Source organism: Mollisia scopiformis (assembly GCF_001500285.1).
Source record: "Mollisia scopiformis unplaced genomic scaffold LY89scaffold_11, whole genome shotgun sequence".
NCBI lineage: Eukaryota > Fungi > Ascomycota > Leotiomycetes > Helotiales > Mollisiaceae > Mollisia > Mollisia scopiformis.
In genome coordinates this window covers 153,095-173,143 of record NW_017263591.1, presented here as the reverse complement: position 1 = coordinate 173,143, position 20,049 = coordinate 153,095, and the positions used below count along the sequence as shown (strand labels likewise).

General features: G+C 49.1%; 5 protein-coding genes across 5 annotated transcripts; 3 read left to right on the top strand and 2 right to left on the bottom strand.

Annotated features, from left to right (window-relative positions):
• The first annotated feature begins 12 nt into the window (after positions 1-12).
• On the top strand, positions 13-1,919 carry LY89DRAFT_50492 (uncharacterized protein). The gene is made up of 2 exons (XM_018208005.1): positions 13-442; positions 500-1,919. Exons 1-2 carry the CDS (start codon positions 278-280, stop codon positions 1,811-1,813), a joined length of 1,479 nt encoding a protein of 492 aa, XP_018071664.1. The 5' UTR covers positions 13-277; the 3' UTR covers positions 1,814-1,919.
• A 4,464-nt stretch (positions 1,920-6,383) lies between these two features.
• LY89DRAFT_584044 (FAD/NAD(P)-binding domain-containing protein) lies at positions 6,384-7,723 on the bottom strand (the record flags this gene model as incomplete). The annotated part of the gene is made up of 2 exons (XM_018209246.1): positions 6,384-7,477; positions 7,525-7,723. 2 exons carry the CDS (start codon positions 7,721-7,723, stop codon positions 6,384-6,386), a joined length of 1,293 nt encoding a protein of 430 aa, XP_018071663.1.
• A 3,247-nt stretch (positions 7,724-10,970) lies between these two features.
• Positions 10,971-11,638, bottom strand: LY89DRAFT_50453 (uncharacterized protein). Its single transcript, XM_018207997.1, has one exon. The coding sequence runs from the start codon at positions 11,480-11,482 to the stop codon at positions 11,072-11,074; it is 411 nt and encodes a 136-aa protein (XP_018071662.1). The 5' UTR covers positions 11,483-11,638; the 3' UTR covers positions 10,971-11,071.
• Positions 11,639-12,386, top strand: LY89DRAFT_50459 (uncharacterized protein). The gene has a single exon (XM_018208000.1). The coding sequence runs from the start codon at positions 11,795-11,797 to the stop codon at positions 12,242-12,244; it is 450 nt and encodes a 149-aa protein (XP_018071661.1). The 5' UTR covers positions 11,639-11,794; the 3' UTR covers positions 12,245-12,386.
• Positions 12,387-14,845: 2,459 nt separating this feature from the next.
• LY89DRAFT_50397 (uncharacterized protein) lies at positions 14,846-15,577 on the top strand. The gene has a single exon (XM_018207992.1). It carries the CDS (start codon positions 15,018-15,020, stop codon positions 15,495-15,497), a length of 480 nt encoding a protein of 159 aa, XP_018071660.1. The 5' UTR covers positions 14,846-15,017; the 3' UTR covers positions 15,498-15,577.
• Positions 15,578-20,049: the final 4,472 nt, after the last annotated feature.

Below are 20,049 nucleotides of genomic sequence, written 5' to 3'. Positions count from 1 at the left end.
ACCTCAGCCGAAAGGGGGCTCTCGGATTATTCAAAAGGCAGCACGTGATCATCAATGCCTTCTCGGGAAGTCAGGTACGACGATACGATAGTGAAATTTGTGAAGACGAATCTGTGAGGCGGAGCAGTTGGGCCGTTTCTTGATATATACTTCATTGCATTGCTCATCATGGACCACATTCGAAGTGGATGTTCGTTTCGGGAACAGTCAACTCGAGCAAGACCTTCTCTACTGTTTCATTGACCTCTATTTCCTGTTTATATATACCGCTTTCATCATGATGGAGCTGAGACTGTTACTATCTCTACATGTTCTGTTGGCGGTGACGCTGCTTGCTGTCTCCCTAAAGGGAGTAGGCGCAGTAGACGCTTCAGAAGACTGCTTGGGTAATGCCAGTCCTGGAATGAGTATCGAAGACAATATCGTAGATATCCATATCGAAGTAAGTCCTCTATAATCTCAATCATTCCAACGTTATGTTTTGCTAACTCGTCCTTAGCATCAAGAGCCGCTCGAAAGATATGGAAGCAAATACCAAAGCAAGACAACACTGGGCCGAAACACTCCCTTCCAGCATTCTATAGTAGCGTGCTCTTCTTTATCAGTCTTTCCAATCAGTATAACTAGCAATGAAGTCTCACTCAACTACCCATCAGCTGCTGCGAATGCTTCGAATAATTCTCAGCTCACAACAACCTCAACACGTCCCGTCACCAGCAATACAAGTCGAGGTCATGACTCGAGATATTGGTTTAGCAGCATCGAGCATGTACTAGACTTCGCGCTTCAAGCGCTCACTGCCTCATCTCCGCCAGTATTGTTCCTCTCAATTCTGTGGCTATACTTCTCTGGGTCGTTCTTCTTCGACGTTGGCCACTGGACTATGCACAAATGCTCCAAGTCCAGATCTCGCATTCTACGCAGCATTGGTTACCTACACGAGGTTCATCATTTATATTTCAATCGTCGCCTCAAGTTCAATGACAGGTACCAGTGGCAAAACATGTGCTACGAATTACCTCTGGAGCTATCCTGCCAGCTCTTCGGTACTTGGCTTGGGTATCTTCTTGCCAACTCTGTGGGACTCACTGGCCCAGGTCTAATTTCCAAGGAGATCTTGACCCTCGTCTTAGCGTTCGAAACAGTCCGCAGCTTCGTGGTTGCTTGTATGGAAGGTCGAGACTCAAACCACAAATCTTACTCACCGGTCGTTCCTAAAGATCCACATCCATTTTTGGTGGGACCTGAGTACCACGCATTGCATCATGTCGATCCTTCTTCGTACATTGGGTCTACTTTCAAGGTCTTCGATTGGTTTCTTGGAACTTCTTGCTCTTTACAGTCTCGACGGGTTACCGTTGCCGGTGACCTTGGTGCTTATGGCCCTGCTTTGAAGCAAGAACTACTCTCAGAATCCGTCTCCTGTATCGAAGATTTGAACATCCTCTCTACAGATTCGAAGGAGAGTAATGGAAGGATTGAGGTTCTGGCTAGGACCGATATCCTGATCATTGGTTCTGAACCGGGAAGCGACGAGCTCATTGACTTGTTCAAAAAATACCACAAGGCGAAGGCGTCGCAATCTTTGTTGCTCCCAGAGGTGTGGTGCTTTGACACAAGAAAAGCGTCCTTGCAACAAGTCAAGGAACGCCACAACGACGAGGATATTCTTTACAGACACATTGTTTGTCATTCAGAGAGGCAATGGCTGGGGCTAAGGCCCGAGTGGGCGGCTAGCATGGCTATCTGGTGGATAAGGAGGGGTATGAGGACTGTTCCTGCGAGCTGTGATGTTCTAGCGTTGTTCAGATGAACAAGTCTCTCTCGGAATTACGAGATTACGACCAGAACTGATTGTATGAACTTTTTTCTTTTTGTTTTTGAATTGTACTATTTGTACTTGGTCCAAACCTGGGCGTTTTGAAGCCCTTCTTGTGTCATCTTTACATTACTTTGGGATTATGTTCTTGAATTGGGGCGGGGAGTAAAACGGTTTGAAATTGCCTTCTTTGTTGCATATTCAGATGTATGCGGGGTCATTGTCGCACGTAGGAGGTTCGCGTTTTGCAAGTTCGGGTTCGGACATCTCAGGGTCATCAGGTCAGTCTGAGAACGGAAAATGTTTGCTCGAGGATCGTATCTTCTGGTTGTATTGTCATGATATGTTGCGTGAGACGGGAAGAGGGTTAGAGATCATCCTAAGAGTCGTTCTGTACGTTTAAATGTCGTATGTCTATCACAATACACTGCATAGAACTCAATCTGTTCTTCCGTTTGATCCTGAATATTAGCATTTCTATTGGCTTGCATCGTCGTGCAGATCTGGACATGGACGGGAAGCTGCTCTCAAGATGCTGCACGTGAGACCGTTGAGTCGAGCACAGCATGCTCGTGTTGCACAACAGGTAGGTAGAGGTATGTTAATTGCTGCTGCCAATTCTATAAGAACTTCTCTCAAAACAAAGTTGCATTCTTCCAATAACTTTCACTTCATACTCCTCAGCCACACCAATAGTTTTCCAAACTATGCATCGTTCTTGCCACCATCTTGACTTCGTTGAGCTCCATCATCCATGCTCTCCCTAGCCCTGAGGTTGATGCTCGAGCTGCATACGAAGTGACAAGCGTTTCCGACATCCTATTCAAAGGCCCCATCTCAGCTGGAGGACCCGAAATCGAGCTCAATGGAACTGCAGAGGTCAATCATCCCTTCCCTCTTTTTCAACTCAGGGTGCTCATCATACAATTCCACAGTCTATCTACAACCAAATTAAGACCATGAACCCGAACTTCGACAACGAGTTCGAGAGCCATACTTCTTCGGCTGTGAGCAAAAGACAGTCTCACCCCGGTTGGGAGGTTGGTGTTTGACAGATCGGGTAGATTGTGGCACATACTGACTCAAACTAGGCTTGGCCACCATTCTGTGATGTCTTCAATTGGGCCCAGGTTTTCGCCATCAATGATGGATTCGAATACCTCTGGCGCCTTGGTCCTTACTCTCAGTGTGGCGCTGGCCCTGGACCGCGGCACTGTGGTCGCATTTCTTGTTCCTGGAACTCTGGTATCTACTTCTGTAACGATGTAAGTGCTCAAGTCTTGATAAGCTGTTACATAATTAACGTGTCTGGGAAGAAAACTGTGGCGCAATGGGCTCCGTGTTGGTTGGTGGGAGACTATACAAGGGATTTGTATCGTTATTGTCCATGGGGGTGGGGTCCTGATGCAATGTTGGTGAGGGGTCCGTTGTTTAATGCCAATGCGGATTGGAACGTTATTGTATCTAGCACGGCTTACTTTGGGGGAAGCTGTGAGGTGGTGGAAGGTTTTCCGATTACTCAACTGTTATGTTATGTGCTGTCACCTGTCGCTTTGATGGCACTTGGCTTGTGAAGTCATGGTGTAGTTTTTACTCGTACATTATCCATACACACTAGTGTCCCTTAACTACCATCGGTGCTTCATACTAACGCTCCAGACAACCTCATCAGCACATACCCATGCACTCTCATGCCTTGACCTAAAACAGGCTGTCCACCAGGAATCTAGCAATCTTCACTTCTTGATCGATGGCTACTTCACGCCATACACGATTTCCTATCGCCTCCTTCACAACGTCCCTATTCTCTTCAAAGATACTCTTAGCACCACGCTTCCAAAACTTGGCCCAATCTTCCTCCTTATGCCAATACTTGAGGAAATCGCCAATCATGGACTCGTGGACGGGCAAAACAACTCTTCTATGTCCTCCTCTGTCTATTTCGTGAAGTGCCGTCCATACTTTGATATACTTTACAAGGAAAATACCCCCTGCCCATTTCCCTCTATCAAGACACCTGGTTTGACGTCTGAAGAAGCTGCATTTATTAATGAATATCATCCCTATAAAACCACTCACGACTAAGCACAGATGATATGGTAGATGTGAATTTGGATAGATGCTCTAGATTGTGGTTTCCTTTGGAAATGTTTGATTCGGCTCCTTGAGAGCGAGGAACATTGCGCCTGGGAAGCCGTTTTTAGGATGGAGATGCTTTAGGTCCAGTGGGAGGTTCCGGCAGAGTTGAGAGTGATAAATATTCTTCTCCATTGGGGTAGTGGATTGTGAAATTAAGTAATTTTCTTTGAAGAATGTGGGAACTTACGCTGTGATTGTTCGTCGATTACTGGCGGTATTAAGCATTAAGTATTTCCTGACTATCCTCTTCCAACCTTCTCGGCGATTATTTCCCATTGAAATGTTCACACAGATACACTACCTTCCACTGTTCCTAGCCCTTCAGAATGTGCCTCATTTCCCTCCACTTTCTTCGAGGTAGAAATCTTCTAATAATCCCAATACAGACCACCACCAACTGTCCAGATCAGAGAACAGAGTCCAGTCCCAGTCCCAGTCCCAATGTCTTTCTTCTCGATAGCATTACACAGGAATATAGCAAGACCTGTCTGTGATGAATAGCGCTAGACTAGCCAAGGTGTATTCTGTAAAGATCTTCTTTAATGCCCGTCGAGTTGATCGCAGTAGCTTTGACGCGAGTAGCCAAGTTTGCACCTTGACCAGAGTCCAGGACAGGAGGGCATGTTTGTCTTTCTGCAAGTCGTCATCTTTAGATGCCTCGACGCCATAGAAACATGTGGCCAAGGCTTTCTTTGTGAAAACGAGGTGTGGTTGATGGAGTAAATCGATTTCTGCCGCAGCGAGGGAAAGGTTTTCGAGGTGGCTATTGATTCGATGAGGGAGTGTCGTGGGTCCTGTTCTCTAATCTCGCGTATTGTTGTGCAGACCATGATTGAAATAATAGAGGTCTTCTAGAGATTAACTTCCAGCCATAACAGAATACCAAGAGGTCTTACCTAGCCAGAAAATAGTTCAGCTCACTTGGACCTTACTTTAGGATGCTTCCTTGCAGTCACAAAGCCATCTCTGCTCGAGGGAAGTATGTTACTGAAATTATTCACTATATTGATAGGGAAAAGTTGTTATCAAAAAAGCAAGTGCTGGTGTGACTTTGCTCACTTGGACGAGCTGTGCTCGCATGCAAATTCCGTTCTTGGAACTCACCCTTAAGTTTCACTTCTGACGTGGCCCAGTGACATGGGGTACTACTGCATGAAAACTGCCATTAGACTCAAGGAAATTGGAGGAGAGACGAGGCTGTGATGTTTGTTTAAGTGTTTGCTTCGAATTCCTCGACCCTAGATGGACCATATTCTGAGGCGAAGTTCGGATGGTGAAGCCTCGATAGGCTTCCAGGTAGGCAAGAAATACGAACAATGACGGAATGAAAAGGATGAAGATAGCTTAGGTCACATACTCTACTGTCAAGCACGACGTATTCAACGGCGATTGCTAGTCCAAAGAGGAGTGTTGTTGTATGTGTCTACCCAAGGGTATACGAAGTAGATGGAAAGTAGACATTCCGCGACCAAGACGGCTTGGTAGATAACGTATGAACAGTTCAGAGACTTATAGAACGTAGTAGATAATTCATCCGAGCTTACCTTCAGAATTAGCTCGTTGGGTAGTCTCGTGTCTAGGAAAAAAATCTTCCTTTTTGCAACGTACACACAGTCCTACCTACCACTGTCATGTCTAACTCTGCCAAGACCGCAGGAAAGCCAATAGAACATCATCAAAGACCTGTATCTAGGACGATCTGGTTCCACACAATTTAACATGTGAGTCAAGTATGCTGTAAACGCGGAAGGTGGTAAAGAAAAGGGCGGGAACCCAATTGTTCACATCTGAAGGCAAACAACACACCTTGTTGGATTTTGTCACTCCCACACGCCCTTCATTTGTTAAGGCTTTCTAGGTACTTGAGATACTGAGCAGAGTCTGGCCTCGAAGACGGCAATGGTATTCAAGAAAGTCCGAAACTCAGCACCTAAGAATGATGATTTTCTTATCAAAACTGCAACATCACCATCCTCGGGTATGCATGGACTTCTTTGAGCAGAACACTTTCTCATATCTTTTGTAGATGCCATACAAACCTCCACCCGCAGCTAATACTAAAGCGCACAATCTAACACCAGCACTCTGATACTATGGAAGGAACCATGGTCCTCATGCCAATTAAGAAAGCATTCAAGGCTCCAAATCAAGGAGATATGAATCTGGGAATCACAAGCGAGAAGAGCTGTAACACAGCAGTAGTCACTTAACACACAGCTGTCAATCGACTCCTGTGCATCGGAATGAATGAACTAGCTGCTGAGATCCGAAAGTAAACTTCGATGTTGTGCATAGTGGCAATCCAGAGAGCTTCGCAAGAAGAACAAGGAGTTCACTCGAAAGAATAACAAAACTGTCACCCAACGATACAACACCAACAGAACAATATTATCAAAGTCTGCGAATTCAATTGCCTAAACGTACATCATAGCTGAGCCTTCGTGTTCGCAAACAACTCATCGAACTGCTCCTCTGCAACCATCGCACAATCATGCCCATAGATCTTCTTCTGCACATCGGCATCCGCCCACTTATCAGGCACAGCACCTTTCTTCTCCTTCAGCGCCGCAAACTGCTTATCTCTCTCTGCTTTCGCAGCTCCATCACCCAAATGTAAAGCCCTGCCTGACGCAGCAGCCAACTCCACCAACGTCTCCGCTCTCTCTTTCCTCAGTTCTTGATAAACCTTCAATGCCTTATTGATACTCTCAGGCTTCGTGTCAGGACATTTATCCAGAACAACAGCAAGGACAGCTGCATCTTCGATAGCCTGTGCGGCTCCTTGAGCGAGATGAGGAAGTGTGGGGTGACAAGCATCTCCAACCAGAGCCACAGAACCGTGTACCCAGGTCGGCAACGGACTGTGAACTCTGAGCTTCCACTCACACACTTCTCCATCAGGGACCAAATCCAGCATTCTCTGGATCTTAGGACAGAAATCGGAGAACACTTTCAGCATTTCTGGTTTCGAGCCTTTGGTTGTGTACGTAGCTGACGGTGCTTCGGCGAAATTCTTATCGGGTTGAACAGTGGAGAGATTGTAGATCTGCTTGCTGGAGACGGGATAGGCTATGATGTGACGCTTCTCTCCTATCCATCTCGTTACTCGGTCGCTATCGATTAGCTCCAGGAGTTCGGGGTCGTGTTGCATGTCTTCTCTTTTGAGCATGATTCGATACGCAGCTTGATTCGTATCGATGACTTGAGCGTCGATTTTCAATAGTTTTAGCATCTGGTCTCGGACACCGGATTTGAGGCCATCGCTGGCGAGGATGATGTCTGCTTGCACAGAATAAGGAGAGCCCTCACGAGGGTGGACTTTGATGGTTGGTTTTGGGGACCAGGATTCTACTTCTGAAGCGGCGGTTGAGAAATGGAATTTAATGCTCTTTTCTCGTTTGCAGCCTTCGTATAAGGAGCCAGCGAGTGAGGAACGGTGGCCAACCATGTGAGGGTAGCCGTAGGTTTCTCGGATGTAGAGAAGGTCTACATGGCCGAGTTCGTTGTCTTGGTCACCATCTGAAAAACGTTTAGCAAAGCCTTTTCTAACGGCTGACGTTGCTTACTTCTGATACTTGTATCTTTCAAGTCAACCGCTTCTCTCTCAATATCGGCCCACACGCCTAATCTGTCAAGGATTCTGGCCATATTTGGTGCCAATTGGATTCCAGCTCCTACGAATCCGAGATTTGATGCAGTTTCAAATACATCAATGCTGGTGAATCCTTTCTTTGCCAACGCTAATGCACATGCCAATCCTCCCATTCCTAGTCACGTGTAAGTGGTGTTAAGAGTCTGAGCTTGAAGACCTCTTACCAGCTCCAATAATCGCTATCTTCGTATCTTTCTCCATTCTGAAAGTCAATATCTTGACAACTGGGTGATGAGAAAATCGGTGAGGTACGAGAATTGGCCGTAAGATGACAATTGCCTTTAAATCGATCAAATTGTCAAAGAGAGAAAGAGAATTGAAAATAAATATTCACATTCGAAGAAAGGAACAAACTTGAATCTTTATCATCTCAAGAAAGAGACTCCCTTTCCGTTCGTTACGGGACTCTAGAAATATCCCCTCTCGGGATCGCGCTCGGTACATCATATTCGGCAGATCCAGACTCTATTGCGTAAGTCTCCACTCCAGAACCACCACTCACCTGGATTGCCTAGACATCACGTGCAACCGCAAACCGTGTGAATCTTTATCCACGCCCATCGAGACTTGTGTGTGTCGTCGAAGATTTGGGATGGCGTGGGACGGAGACGTAGTCGTGGGACTGACTATTGTGGTGGAGAGCTAGAGAGGTGGGGCAGGCGAACTCCGCAATTTTTTTCGTTGTGGGACACAGAGGGTCTGGGTTTTTTCTTTTTTTCTGGAGGGGTGGTATGGGGTTGCGATTGAACGCCACTTGATGCGGTGATCAGGAGAGAAGGATTTAAGTCTGTGGGGAGATGTGAAAGGTTGCAGAAATAAGGATGAACATGATAAAAGGGTACGTGCTTCCTGCTTGTCTGTGCGGCCGCAAAATTGGCGGGGTACAGCAAAGAATGCGGGGTCAATGCTATCTCTTGGACTTGTGTGAAGGGACAGAGCGTTGAGCACGAAAGAACTTATGTTTTGACGGTAACGATACATGGTGTGTATATATACTGCAAGAGGAAGTACAGTAGCCTAGTAGAAGCCTTTCGGATTCAGCCTCCGCTTACCAAGTTTGTACTGTACAATAGTCCACTTCTTGAAATGTGAATTTATGTGGAATTCATAATGTATCATCAAAAAGGAAAAGTGAAGCGATAGTTTCCGTTCTATCTGTCACTGAAATACTTGATCCTGAAAACATGAACCGTTCTATCAGGAGCAAAGAGTATGCAAACTATAGCTTTACTTGCGAATAACAATCTGAAGGCTTCCTTTTATTTCCCGTGCTTAGCTACAAGCGCTTAACTAGACTTTACAGTAGAGATTTCGATATTAAAAATCGAGCGAAAGACAGAAGTGATAACGCTACCTAAGAGGACAAACATAACCCCTAAAACTATCGAAGGGTGTCTCAAGGTGCCAGTAAGACATTAACACCGCCCGCATTCTACAGGTAAGCAATATTGTCAACGAGAAAAGACTTAAGAGTGAACAAGAAAATGCAGGAGCACTAAAAGAATAATCGAGCAAGGTCAAGATGAGCTCTGGTAATGCACATGAAGACAAGATTAAATTGTCAAGAATTGCCGGACTAGGTTTTCTTACAATTTAACCTTAACCTTCCTCAAAACACCGAACGTACAAAGCTTCATGTCAACTCACGGCACAAGTTCCACTAATTCACAAAAGGTAGCCTTCCACCTACTAGATCCAGCCTTAACAATAAATGCTACTACTACTATACCTACCAAAATAACCTCACATTCATACCCAATTTCCACAACAAGCAATACTCACACTCGCGTCCACAAGCCGCCACGAGGGAACCTAGGACCGACCGACGCGAGAGCGCCACCCTCGCCACATCCCAACATGACTTCGATTCCAAATCCGGTATCCAGCTCACCTTACATTAGCTCTTACCGACATACAGTACATCCGATCCTCTGCACTACTACCCCGTCTCCGATCCAATTGATTGGCGGAACAATGAAATTCCGTCGTATAGGCCCGGAGAGGAAATCTGGACCGATGGCATGCCGAGAGATGGGCCGTGGTGTCGTTTTGTTCGGTCCGTTTGGTAGCTTTCACAGAGAATGCTACGTTGGATGCTACTTTGTTTCAATCAAGAAAAAAGAAGGAAAGAAAGGGTTTGGAATAGGTTGGGTGGGTTGTAAGCAGCGAGCATGGAAAACACGAGGCAGATGCATCATCAGATCTTACAAAGACGAGGATGCGGGTGCGATTGGGTACCGAGACGCGGTCATACATACTAGCTGTACGTGCCGCAGCAACGCCGCGATGTTGCGTGTCTTCTAGAAGACTGTAACGTTGGAGTGGAGGGTGGAGCGGGTGATGGAAGAATGAGGGAGGGAAAGAGTCCCGAGGTGGAGGGAGGATTGGATGGGTTGTTGGTTGAAAGAGAGAGAGAGAGAGAGAGAGAGAGAGAGGTGTGGAACTAATCCTATTTCGATGCTCGCTATCGCTCCGAAAGAGGGCAGAAACTACACAGACTTGGATCGAGAGAAGAATATTTCAGTCATTGATGAGTGGTGTACAGTGTTGGTTTCCCGGAGGCAAACAAAACTTTAATATTGCGATATCAGAGAGGGGATCACCAAGACCCGAGGATAGAAGTCCAACGACACATTGCGTGCTTTGCATCTGGTCCCAAGAGCATGTATCCAACACTTATAGTGAAGAATAGAAAAGTTGGACCTCGTTCTAGAATACCCCAATCCAACATTTTGAACAACGCTGGGTTGTTGGAGCTGAAATAAAGTTCAATAGCCATTGTTGGGGAGATGTTGGAAAGAACAAACGAATTCATACTAAAGCGAGACGCCCAACCCGATGTTCTACAAAGTACGTAACGACACTCGCTGGCTGGCTATTTTCTCTCGAGGCAAGTTTCGAGTAAGACACACCTGCATAGCCGCTATGAGACGAATGTACGAAATGAGCAGGAGCCAAGATTAGACACCAACAAGGCATTACGCAAATGCGCGTACCGACAAATACTCGCCCAACATGGCAAAGAGAGAAAGAAAGTCCGTAAAATAGAACAATCGTTTATTTCTTGACATAAAACCAACACGTTCGTACGACTTAATTTCCCAGCAGCTTGGTCGACCCGACCAGAATGTCCAACAAATAAGAACACAAACAAGACCCGAGAACCATCACAACCAACCCCCCTTTCCACGACCCAAGCCCAAGAAATAGATTCTCCAACAAATAACACAAATGAGACCCGAGTATCACAACCAAACATCCTTTCCAACTCAAAAAATTGCGTAATACCTTCTTCTACTAGGCTCCCCTTTCCTTTCCCAAATTCAAACACAACATAGCAGCAACACAACCATTCCTTTACAACCCTCCCTCCTTACAACTCCCAGAATATCCTCTAACCCCAACCCAATACCACCATGCACCTATTCCCCTCTTTCCTTACCCTTCCCTTTCCCATTCCCCTACCAACTACCGGCCTGTCTCAAATTCCCTCTCCAAACCACTAAAGCCCCCTCCTCTTTCCTGTCTGTACATACGTACCAGGCTCGGTACCCTAATAAACCTCTAACCGCGCAAACAAACCAAAAAAACAACAAAAAAAACACGCGGTCACTCGACACGAGGGCAGTAACTGTGCCACTGGGCAACCGATGTCGTACAGTACAGTACAGTTTCATTCGATTATTCTCGAAGACTGGCTGGCTGGCTGGCTGGCTGTGCCGCCGTCCTGTATGTATGTATGTACTACGCCGCTTCTTTTTCCGTTCTATGAAGCTTCTGTTCTGGGATTTACCCCAAGCAAGCAAGCAAGCAAGCAACCCTGTGGGAACTGGGAAAAGGTTTGAAAAGTTTGGATCTGACGGTGGTTGCATTGCAGCAGGCAGGCAGGATTGAAACGTGCGTGGCCGGCAGTGGGATGGGAAAGCAGAGACGAGGGTGGGTGCTCGTCTTGTCTTCCATGTGGAGGAAGGCAGGAAGGGAGGAAGGAAGGAGGGAATAGAAGGAAGGAAGAGGCTCAAGAGATTGATACGGTAGCGCGAGAAAAGATAGCTTATTCTTACCTACCTACCTACCTACCTACCTCCTCCCTCTATAGAAACCTAGCACGGAAGTTCGGCGCCTGGCATGGCATAGCATGGCATGAATGAACGCGTCCACCGGCCGGTGATCTTTCATGCCATGCCATGCCATGCCATGCCTACCTATTGGAACGAAAGCTGACGATACAGAGAGCAATGCTAGAACCACGTATTCTCAACTACCGTCCGAAAAAGTCCGAGCTCGTACTGTTACCCCATCTTCACTCGGGTTCTGTCTGTCTTATTGGTTTTCCTCCTCTCCTCTCTTCTCCGCGAACGAAGGGAAAAGGAGGCAGGGGGGCACATGCTGATGATAGATTGCATGATGATGAGAGAGAGATTTTCTTCCTTTCTTTCTCATTCTGCGGCCGCCAGCAAGCAACTATTTTCATCCAAAGCTCTGGTGCCAACGAACGAATGAACGAACGAACGAGAAGCTTAAACTTTCATGGTGTTTTTTTTTCTATTCTTGTGCCGTGTCTGCTGGCTGTTGGCGTGGTGTGCGTGTTGGTCTTATATTGGGCCAAGTTTCCGTTCTCTGGTGACGACGGATGAAAGGACAGAGGAGGGAGGGTTCGTTTCCTCACGTCGTACAGCATCTTCTCTCCAGTACTATTTGATTGACCGCAACTATTCTAAAAAAAAGTAGGGAAAAGGCAATTTGGGACACCGCAGAGAAGATTTGGTTTGGGGAATGGAGGGAGTGCAAACAGCAGCAGCAGCAGCAGCAGCAGGGGTACGGGTGCGCCGCCGCATGGCCGCACTGTGCGGATGGATTGGATTGGATGTTCCTCGTCTATGCACGTAAAACCGAATAAACTTTCCTCTCGGTTTGTCTTTCTTTAGAGTTTTCTGGCAGTTGAGGAATTTAGGCCGGCTATGCGGTTATTATCCAAATTAAATAACACAACACAAAGGGCAATCCCTTCCTCCTCACGTGTTGCCTGCCTGCCTGCCTGCCTGCACGTACCTTAATCTCAGACGTAAAGTATATTACGGCGGGTAACTTTTGATCAAATTATTCTCGAACTGCCGCGCAATTAATAGATTGGTTCTTTGATTGATTGTACGCACAGATCGGTTCGCAGCTCTGCTGCATTCGGGAGAGCTTGCGAACTTTCCTTCCTCCTGAAGAGCTTTGATGGGGTTCATCAGGCGTTGCAGCCGCATCCGGCTTCTGCAGAGGAGAGAATTGGATCCATCAACCTAGAAAGAAGCTGGAAAGTAATGCTAAAGGGGGTTCTATTGTATGATCTGCTGCTAGGTCAAGGTTCCTCCCCCCCCTCTCTGGCAACCACCCTGTGCCGCGTGCGAAATTGAAGAACCCCAGGGACAGGACCGGATCCTTCGTGCAGACCGGGTTTTGTCGTTCTGTGCCGCTAAAGAAAATCAGACAGAGAGATCGTGAAGCCATGTGGCAGGTGGGCTTGCAATTGTCAGCATGGCCGGTCCGCCAGGGGGGGAGGGGGGATTGGAAAATGGGAGGGACATGGACATGGGAGGTGACAGGTCTCAGGAAGCAAGGTTGGATTCGGCTTCTCATCCCGGTGAGAGAGGGAAGAAGGTGTCTCCACATTCTCTCCAACAATGGCGAGCATGGTCCAGGTCAAGGTCAAGGTAAGCACGAGTTAGCATGCCATTGCACATGTCACGCACCGGCACGGACAGATCCTTTCATCTGAAGAAATTTTTTTTTTTTTGCTTTCTTTGATAAAATGTCGTCTGAGACAGGGAAATGCCTGAGATGAGTAATACGGCATCAGGAGTCTACTGTAATATCGAATGATACCATCTTGAGGCGCGCGGTTCGGCACCAGTGGAGGACTAATAAGCAGGGCGATATTGCTGTATGGACGGATAATATTTCGACCCTGAAACATGTCCTGGCAAAGTGGTCTTGGAAGCAGGAGAAACTGCAGAACAGAACCGAACGTTTAGCATTTGCTCGTTCGAGGAGTGGAAACGAGGCATCGCGTATGGAGTTATGGAGTTTGTTAGTGACCGGTACTCCGTAGGTCAAAAAAACCTATGCATGCATGCAGTCAGCCAGACCCTTTCGTTCGCATCTCGATCGGGTCTTTGCAGCGAAGAATCCACCGCATACGCAAGTCCTGTCTCTCGCCAATGGATAGCAATAGTGATACTGTAGTGGTAGGGTTGATAACTCAAATCATTGCCGGTGGAGAACGTTGGGAGGGGAGGGGAAAGGAAGGGAGGTTCGGTTCGTATCGTAAGTATCTTTCAGCCTCGTCCGCACGATGCGCCCGCCGCCCCCCCCCGCAAGCCCAAGCCCAAGCCCATGCCAGCCTGCCACTGACTCGTTGTGGGCATTGTCGAACCACAGCACAGCACAGCATCCCAATCCTACTCAGTCGGGTACTGTTGAAAGGTAAACAGAAGGAGACGGATGCGATGTTCCTCGTCGGCATTATGGATCCGTACCGCTGTGGCTTGAAGCCTTGAAGAAGAGAAGAACTTCGAGCTGTCCAGAACAAGTCAAGCGTCCTTTCGCATTCACTTCCTTTCTCCCTCCATAGGTAGGTAGATACTGTATGGATGGGAGATGCTCGACGATGACGCTGTGCCTGTTCCACGAATCACGGCATATCCGTGCCCCTCACTCGGTAGTGCACTCGACGGTGTTTCTGGCGCCCGATCGTTTCGCACTTTCAATCTCAGTACAGTAGCCTCGCACCATGTTCCATGCGCTGACATGGCCTGGAAATTCACTGTACTGTGCTCTGTACCGGTCCAGGTGCCAGTGGAGCCTCTAATCCATCGACGGACAAAGTCTCCATCTCCATCCCCATCCCCATCCCCAATCCCCTCCCCTCGCTCCATCAAGGGTTAGAAACGTGGGATCAACGATTTTCTTTCTTCTTGCGGGAATAATAGACGAGAAAACCTTCGTTAAGAAACGAACGGACGCCAGATTCGAAGCTTCTTCTCTACAGTACCTCCAGTGTCTCTCCACTCTCCACTGATCTAGGGTTGTTGATGTCCACTTGTCCAGCCGAGAGCGCACCGTCGGACGGGTTCTGCACCAGACGGTTGGGAACTGCCTTTATTGGATAGCCCTCTTTACGTCCGTAAGGCGGGACAAAACAGAACCGCAATCAACTTGCGAGACTCTTCACTCGCTCACGCGCGCGCCCCCCCTTTCTCTTGCTTGCTTGCTTCCTGCTGCTGATGCACTGATGCACTGATGCACTGCTGCCCCTCGTAGATCACGACACTGCCGGCACGAGACGTTGCATCGAAACACACCAGAACCCGTACTTGTAAAAGATAATCCGCGATTGACGATGCCAATCTCGATGCATCATGGATGAACGTCACGTCTCAGGCCGAATCTGTAAAAATTCGGTCATTGGCTCGATTCCCGTCTCGGAAAACGGAAGAGGCTGCTACAGTACAGTACAGTACGCAGCGGCCAGCACGGGTGATGCTCATCATCCATCATCATGTGCTGATCTCCCACTCTCTCTTTTCCCACCACGCACAAAGGGGACGGGGGGGGGGAACAATCTCATTTACCCAGATATCGGTATATAGTTATTGGGCTGCTGCTACAGTACGTGCATGTGTGCAACGTGGGCATGCTATTTTGGGAATTCTGTGCATTCTGTGCAGGTTGCATTTGCATTTACATTTGCAGGCCGCGTGCCGTTGGCTCCCATGGGAGATGACTCGGGACAACTATCGTATGCTAGCCAATGGAACCCGTCCCAGAGAGATCAGGAAAGCGTCCCCGGCAACAGGCGTGGGTGCCTTAGTCTGCATCTTGATTCTTCGGGAGCGCAAATGAGGCATGGTCGAGTCTGGGACGTGGTAATAAATGTGTGGGTGTGGTAGATAAAAGAAAGAGTCTGGTACTTACAGAGAGGGGTCCCGAGAAATGGCAACGCCTGGTGACGCGGGCCTGCAGACACCAGGGTTGACTTCACTTCACTTCTCTTGGCTCGCTGGACCAGGACCACCACCACTGCAACTCTGCTTCAACCCTGGGCGTCGACCTCATTTGGGTGCAAAATCTCTCCAGGATTTGTGGTGGCAGGATGCCAATGCTGGCCCATGCTCCCTTAAGGCGTGCTGCGTGCTGCATCTACCCTGTATCTTCATTTTCCAGCCATGTCATTCGCAGGCTCGGCCACTGGGCTGGGCTCCAGAGCATGGAGCCGGAAGAACTCACGTCGCCGATGTCCCAAGCGAAGTCAAGACGCGGATGCAGATGTGCAGATGCTCAATACAGTAATGTAATGTAATCTTAGTCACGATCCTTGGCGCAGTCGACCAGAGAGGAAGGAGACTTCTGAACAGGAAGCAATTTGGTCCCAGCGAGCCTCCTCTTCTTCTTCGGCAGCCAGCCCGATGCCGTAAGATTCGCACCGCCGCCGCTGCGTACGGTATACTTACTCAGGCAGTTCGAAAGCCAGCGCCAGTGACTCGGGACAGAGCTGAGATGAGAGAAGGAGAGCACTATTACTGTTGTCAAACGCTATCATGGGGATACGGGATGCCGCTCACCAGATTGCCAGATCGTACAAGTGCAACGGTTTTGTGTTTCCTTTTGCTGCCGCATGTCCGTGAGACCGTGAGTGAGACAGACGGTACTTCTCGAGCTGCTGCTTCTGTCCCGGACGCTTCGGCACAGGGCTCCGACGGTAAACTTGCTGGGTGGGCCAGCAGCGTCGTGGCACCCTTGAGCGATGCAGCCGATGATGATTTATTTTCAGCAGCTCATCCATGCCCACGGCGCTTGTTCCTGCAGCGAAGGGGCACAGTGTCGGGACCGAGCCCAGCAAATTTGAGAAGGGGGCATCCTTGCTCGGTATTTTGTGATCGTGTGAACGGCACATGGATCTTCCACAGCGTCGTTGTGCCCCGTGTGTGTGTGTGTGTGTGTGTGTGTGAGAGAGAGGTGAGACCTGGCGGAGTGCCGTGATGCGTGTGAATAGGTAATGTCTCTGCGGGTATACAGGACCCCCATCTTTCCTGCTCCTCTCGGACATCTTCGAGCAGGCAGGCAAGAGGTCTCAGCTCCTCAATCTGGTCCATAACGCGAGGTGCTCTGCTTCTGATCCGGCCCGTCTGCGGCACTGTTTGGAAATATGCACGACTTTCTAGATGGGGTGGTGGTCGCTGTTTGTTGGCTCTCTGGGATGTCGAGAGACGAGTGCGATGTCAGAGGCTAGGAGCTAGGAGACTAGGAGACTAGGAGACTAGCTTGCTACTGTACTGTACCACTGTACTGTAGGGAGAAAGGAGAATCCATCCTAAGCGAATAATGAACCGACGACAAGCTCGCTTGCACGAGTCTGTGCCCCTCCATGCTCTTGCGAGCTTGGAGCTTGGAGCTTGGAGATTCAAGGACGGACACACATCGGGGTCAAAGTCATCGTTCGCGTTCATCATCTGATAAACAGTATGTAAATTCAGTAATTCCGTCCGGTGGACCAGAAGCCGAACGAGACAGACCTTCCTGTCTGGTCCCTTAGTTGACGCCGGTTCCGCCACAATATCTCAGCCTAGTCTCACCCGCTCCTCTCCCGTTTGATACAATGATACAATGATACACAATCGGCACCCCACTCAGCCACCATTCCACCACGGCTGAGGGGTCACAGAGACTTTTGCTGCGAGCGTGAGCACCGAGAATCTCGAAGTGAGGCCAATCTGTCTGCCAAGCGATTCCCAAGAAACATCGTGGACATCTCGATCTCGGTCTCGCTTTTCAGCTACCCGCGCCTCCTGAGCATGATAATCGAATGGATGGATTCCCATATTGATTAGACTTTGACACTTGGCTCGTCTCTGTGTCGATCTTCCGGGAGCTAAATCTCAGATTTCTGGCTGGAATCGTCTGTCAGACGTAAATTATGGGGATCTTCAGCCCGCACAAAAATTAGAGGCTCTCTAAACCGCATACAGACTAGACATATCGGAGCGCAGCCCTGATCCAGTTTGGCGGGATTCCATCACTTGCATGGCTTTAGAGGCCGAGGACGAGCGGCGAAACGTTACCATGGGACAAAGTTGCGACGGCCAGGACAGAAACTCGTGGCCATCGTGCGAAGGAGCCGTCATCCATCACCATCGCGTCCAGGGACCGATCGCTGACACTCACTGGTCGAGGGTGAAGATGATCGCGCGGAAGACGCCAGCCAGCACGCCAGGACTAAGCACCTTAATATCAATAGGGTAGGTCCGTCAGTCGGTCGGTACAGTAATCGAAAGATGGAGAAACGTGAATGAGATTGCGGGTCGGTTCCCTTTTGGTGATCGTCCTCTGTGCACCCCCCAATGCACGTCGCGGAAGCTTTCCCACCGTTCAACATCAGACGAGAGGCTACTTACAGGACATCCATATCCGTATCCATACTGTATCCATTATTTCAGGTAATGAGCCGATGACGAAGCCAGCGATCATTCTCTCTCTTTCTTGCTCTCTCTGCCTCTGCCGTCGCTTGGGATAGCTTGACCAGCCAGTAAGTGAGCCCGATCCAAGAGTTGGCATTTCGATTCCAAGAGAGCCCTTCACAGGTCAAGCGTGCCGTCGCTTACGAAGGTTTGTCCTAAACTCTCATGCAAAACTCTAAACAGGTGCAAGGTGGAAAGTTTCTCCGCGCATACGAAGCCGTGGCTGGTGAGTGTTGGGATTGGGATTGGGATTGGGATTGGAAAGCGCGATACGGTAATCACGAAACCCCCCAGGCCAGGATGACCGGAGATAGCTGGACGCCCAGTGAGGTGCAAGACGGCAACGGCATCTTCTGCGAGCCAAGAGCGCGCGAGGGAAGAGCGACATCCAGCATTCCAGCATCCAGACCCGCTTACGGGTTGTCGTCCCGCGAACGTGAACCCATCATCACGGATCCTACTACTGTCGGTGGGCGGGGGACGGACGACGAAGGTTGGTTCTTGGGATGGCTACATCTCAAGCAGCTTAGCTGGGGAGCTGGCATCGCGAGAGGCGCCGTCTTCCTAGATCATAATAGCTCGTGATATAGGCAGAATGATTCGAGGATTGCGGCTGCCGGTGCCAGCTTCTGGGAATTGGGGACATATAGCCTAGGGAAGGCAGATATCACCTTCCTCGCATGATGAGATGTTGTGGGACTACCTCCGTTGCGGTTACTCTTACGATTTAGACCACTTCCACTTCCAGATGGGGGGGTCGACCGGGTGTTCCATCACTCGTCGTATTTTTCGTATATTACAATTACGCATTTACTATAATCTCGGCCGCGGTTATTGGCGAGGATATATCTATCTACGTATTATCCAGGGCCGGTAATGTGCAGTGCAGCAGAAGGACACGCCAAATCTCGTTCGTGGGCCGCTGCTGCGTGGAGCTAAGCGTCACCGAGCCGACCTCTCACAACTCGGTGCTCGACCCTCCCCAGATCCATCCTGACTGAGAATCAGGTAATCTCCAACACGACGACGATGACCACCACGTCTATTCCCCAAGAAGCTTGGTTGGTGCATCGTCGGCTACGGCTACGCTACAGTTGAATATCAAAACATCTGGGTGAACTAACTGTTGCTGTAACTGGTGAAGCTCGCAGCAGCGTCCCAGCGCAATGAGGTGAGGTCGCGATCCTGGCGTGGAGCTCTGCTGGTACTCTGGGAGCGTGGGAGCATGGAAGCGTACGCATGGCTTTTTCCGATCACACTGCCCTTCCTTCGTTCCTTCACCATCTTCGCGCCACAGTGATTTACCCCACAAGTTAGTCGTCGACGATGGATCAGATTCTTGCCACACCACCACCGGCCCACCACCAAATGTCAGTGCCACCAAGGGCCACCTAAAGATCACAGACTAGAGACCTCCAACCAGCAGCAGCTCGTTGCAGAAAATGGCGGCGTTCTGGATACCGGGAGGTGAGACGGCCCATCGAATGCATGGGCGGCTGTCTGGCTCTTCCTCTGGGTGTCGTCGGCCTGTCTGGCTCCTGTCCAGTGCCTTCCTGGCTTCTTTTTTGGCTCTGGCTTGGCTCTGGCTCTGGTCTGGGTAATGATTGATGATTTATTGTGGCCGCTTGTCTAGAAGCGGTCATTGCCGTCACTGCCCTCCCCTTCGAACTTTGGACCCGTTCATCCTAGACCCGTCCCGGTATTGCGAAAGGACCCTCAACTGAGAAACTACCCCATCAGGCATAGACTCGACCGACAACCCCCTCCCCTTCCCCTACGCTAAGCTAAGCTCCATCTCAGACAAGGCTGTGGGTTGAGGTCAACAACCTCGTGGAGCGATCACTCACTCCTCCCTCGCCTCTTCGGCAACCAGCCCGGATCAGACTCAGATTATCTCACTTTCTCCCACCAAGCGTCTACGCCGCTCAAACATTTCTCCT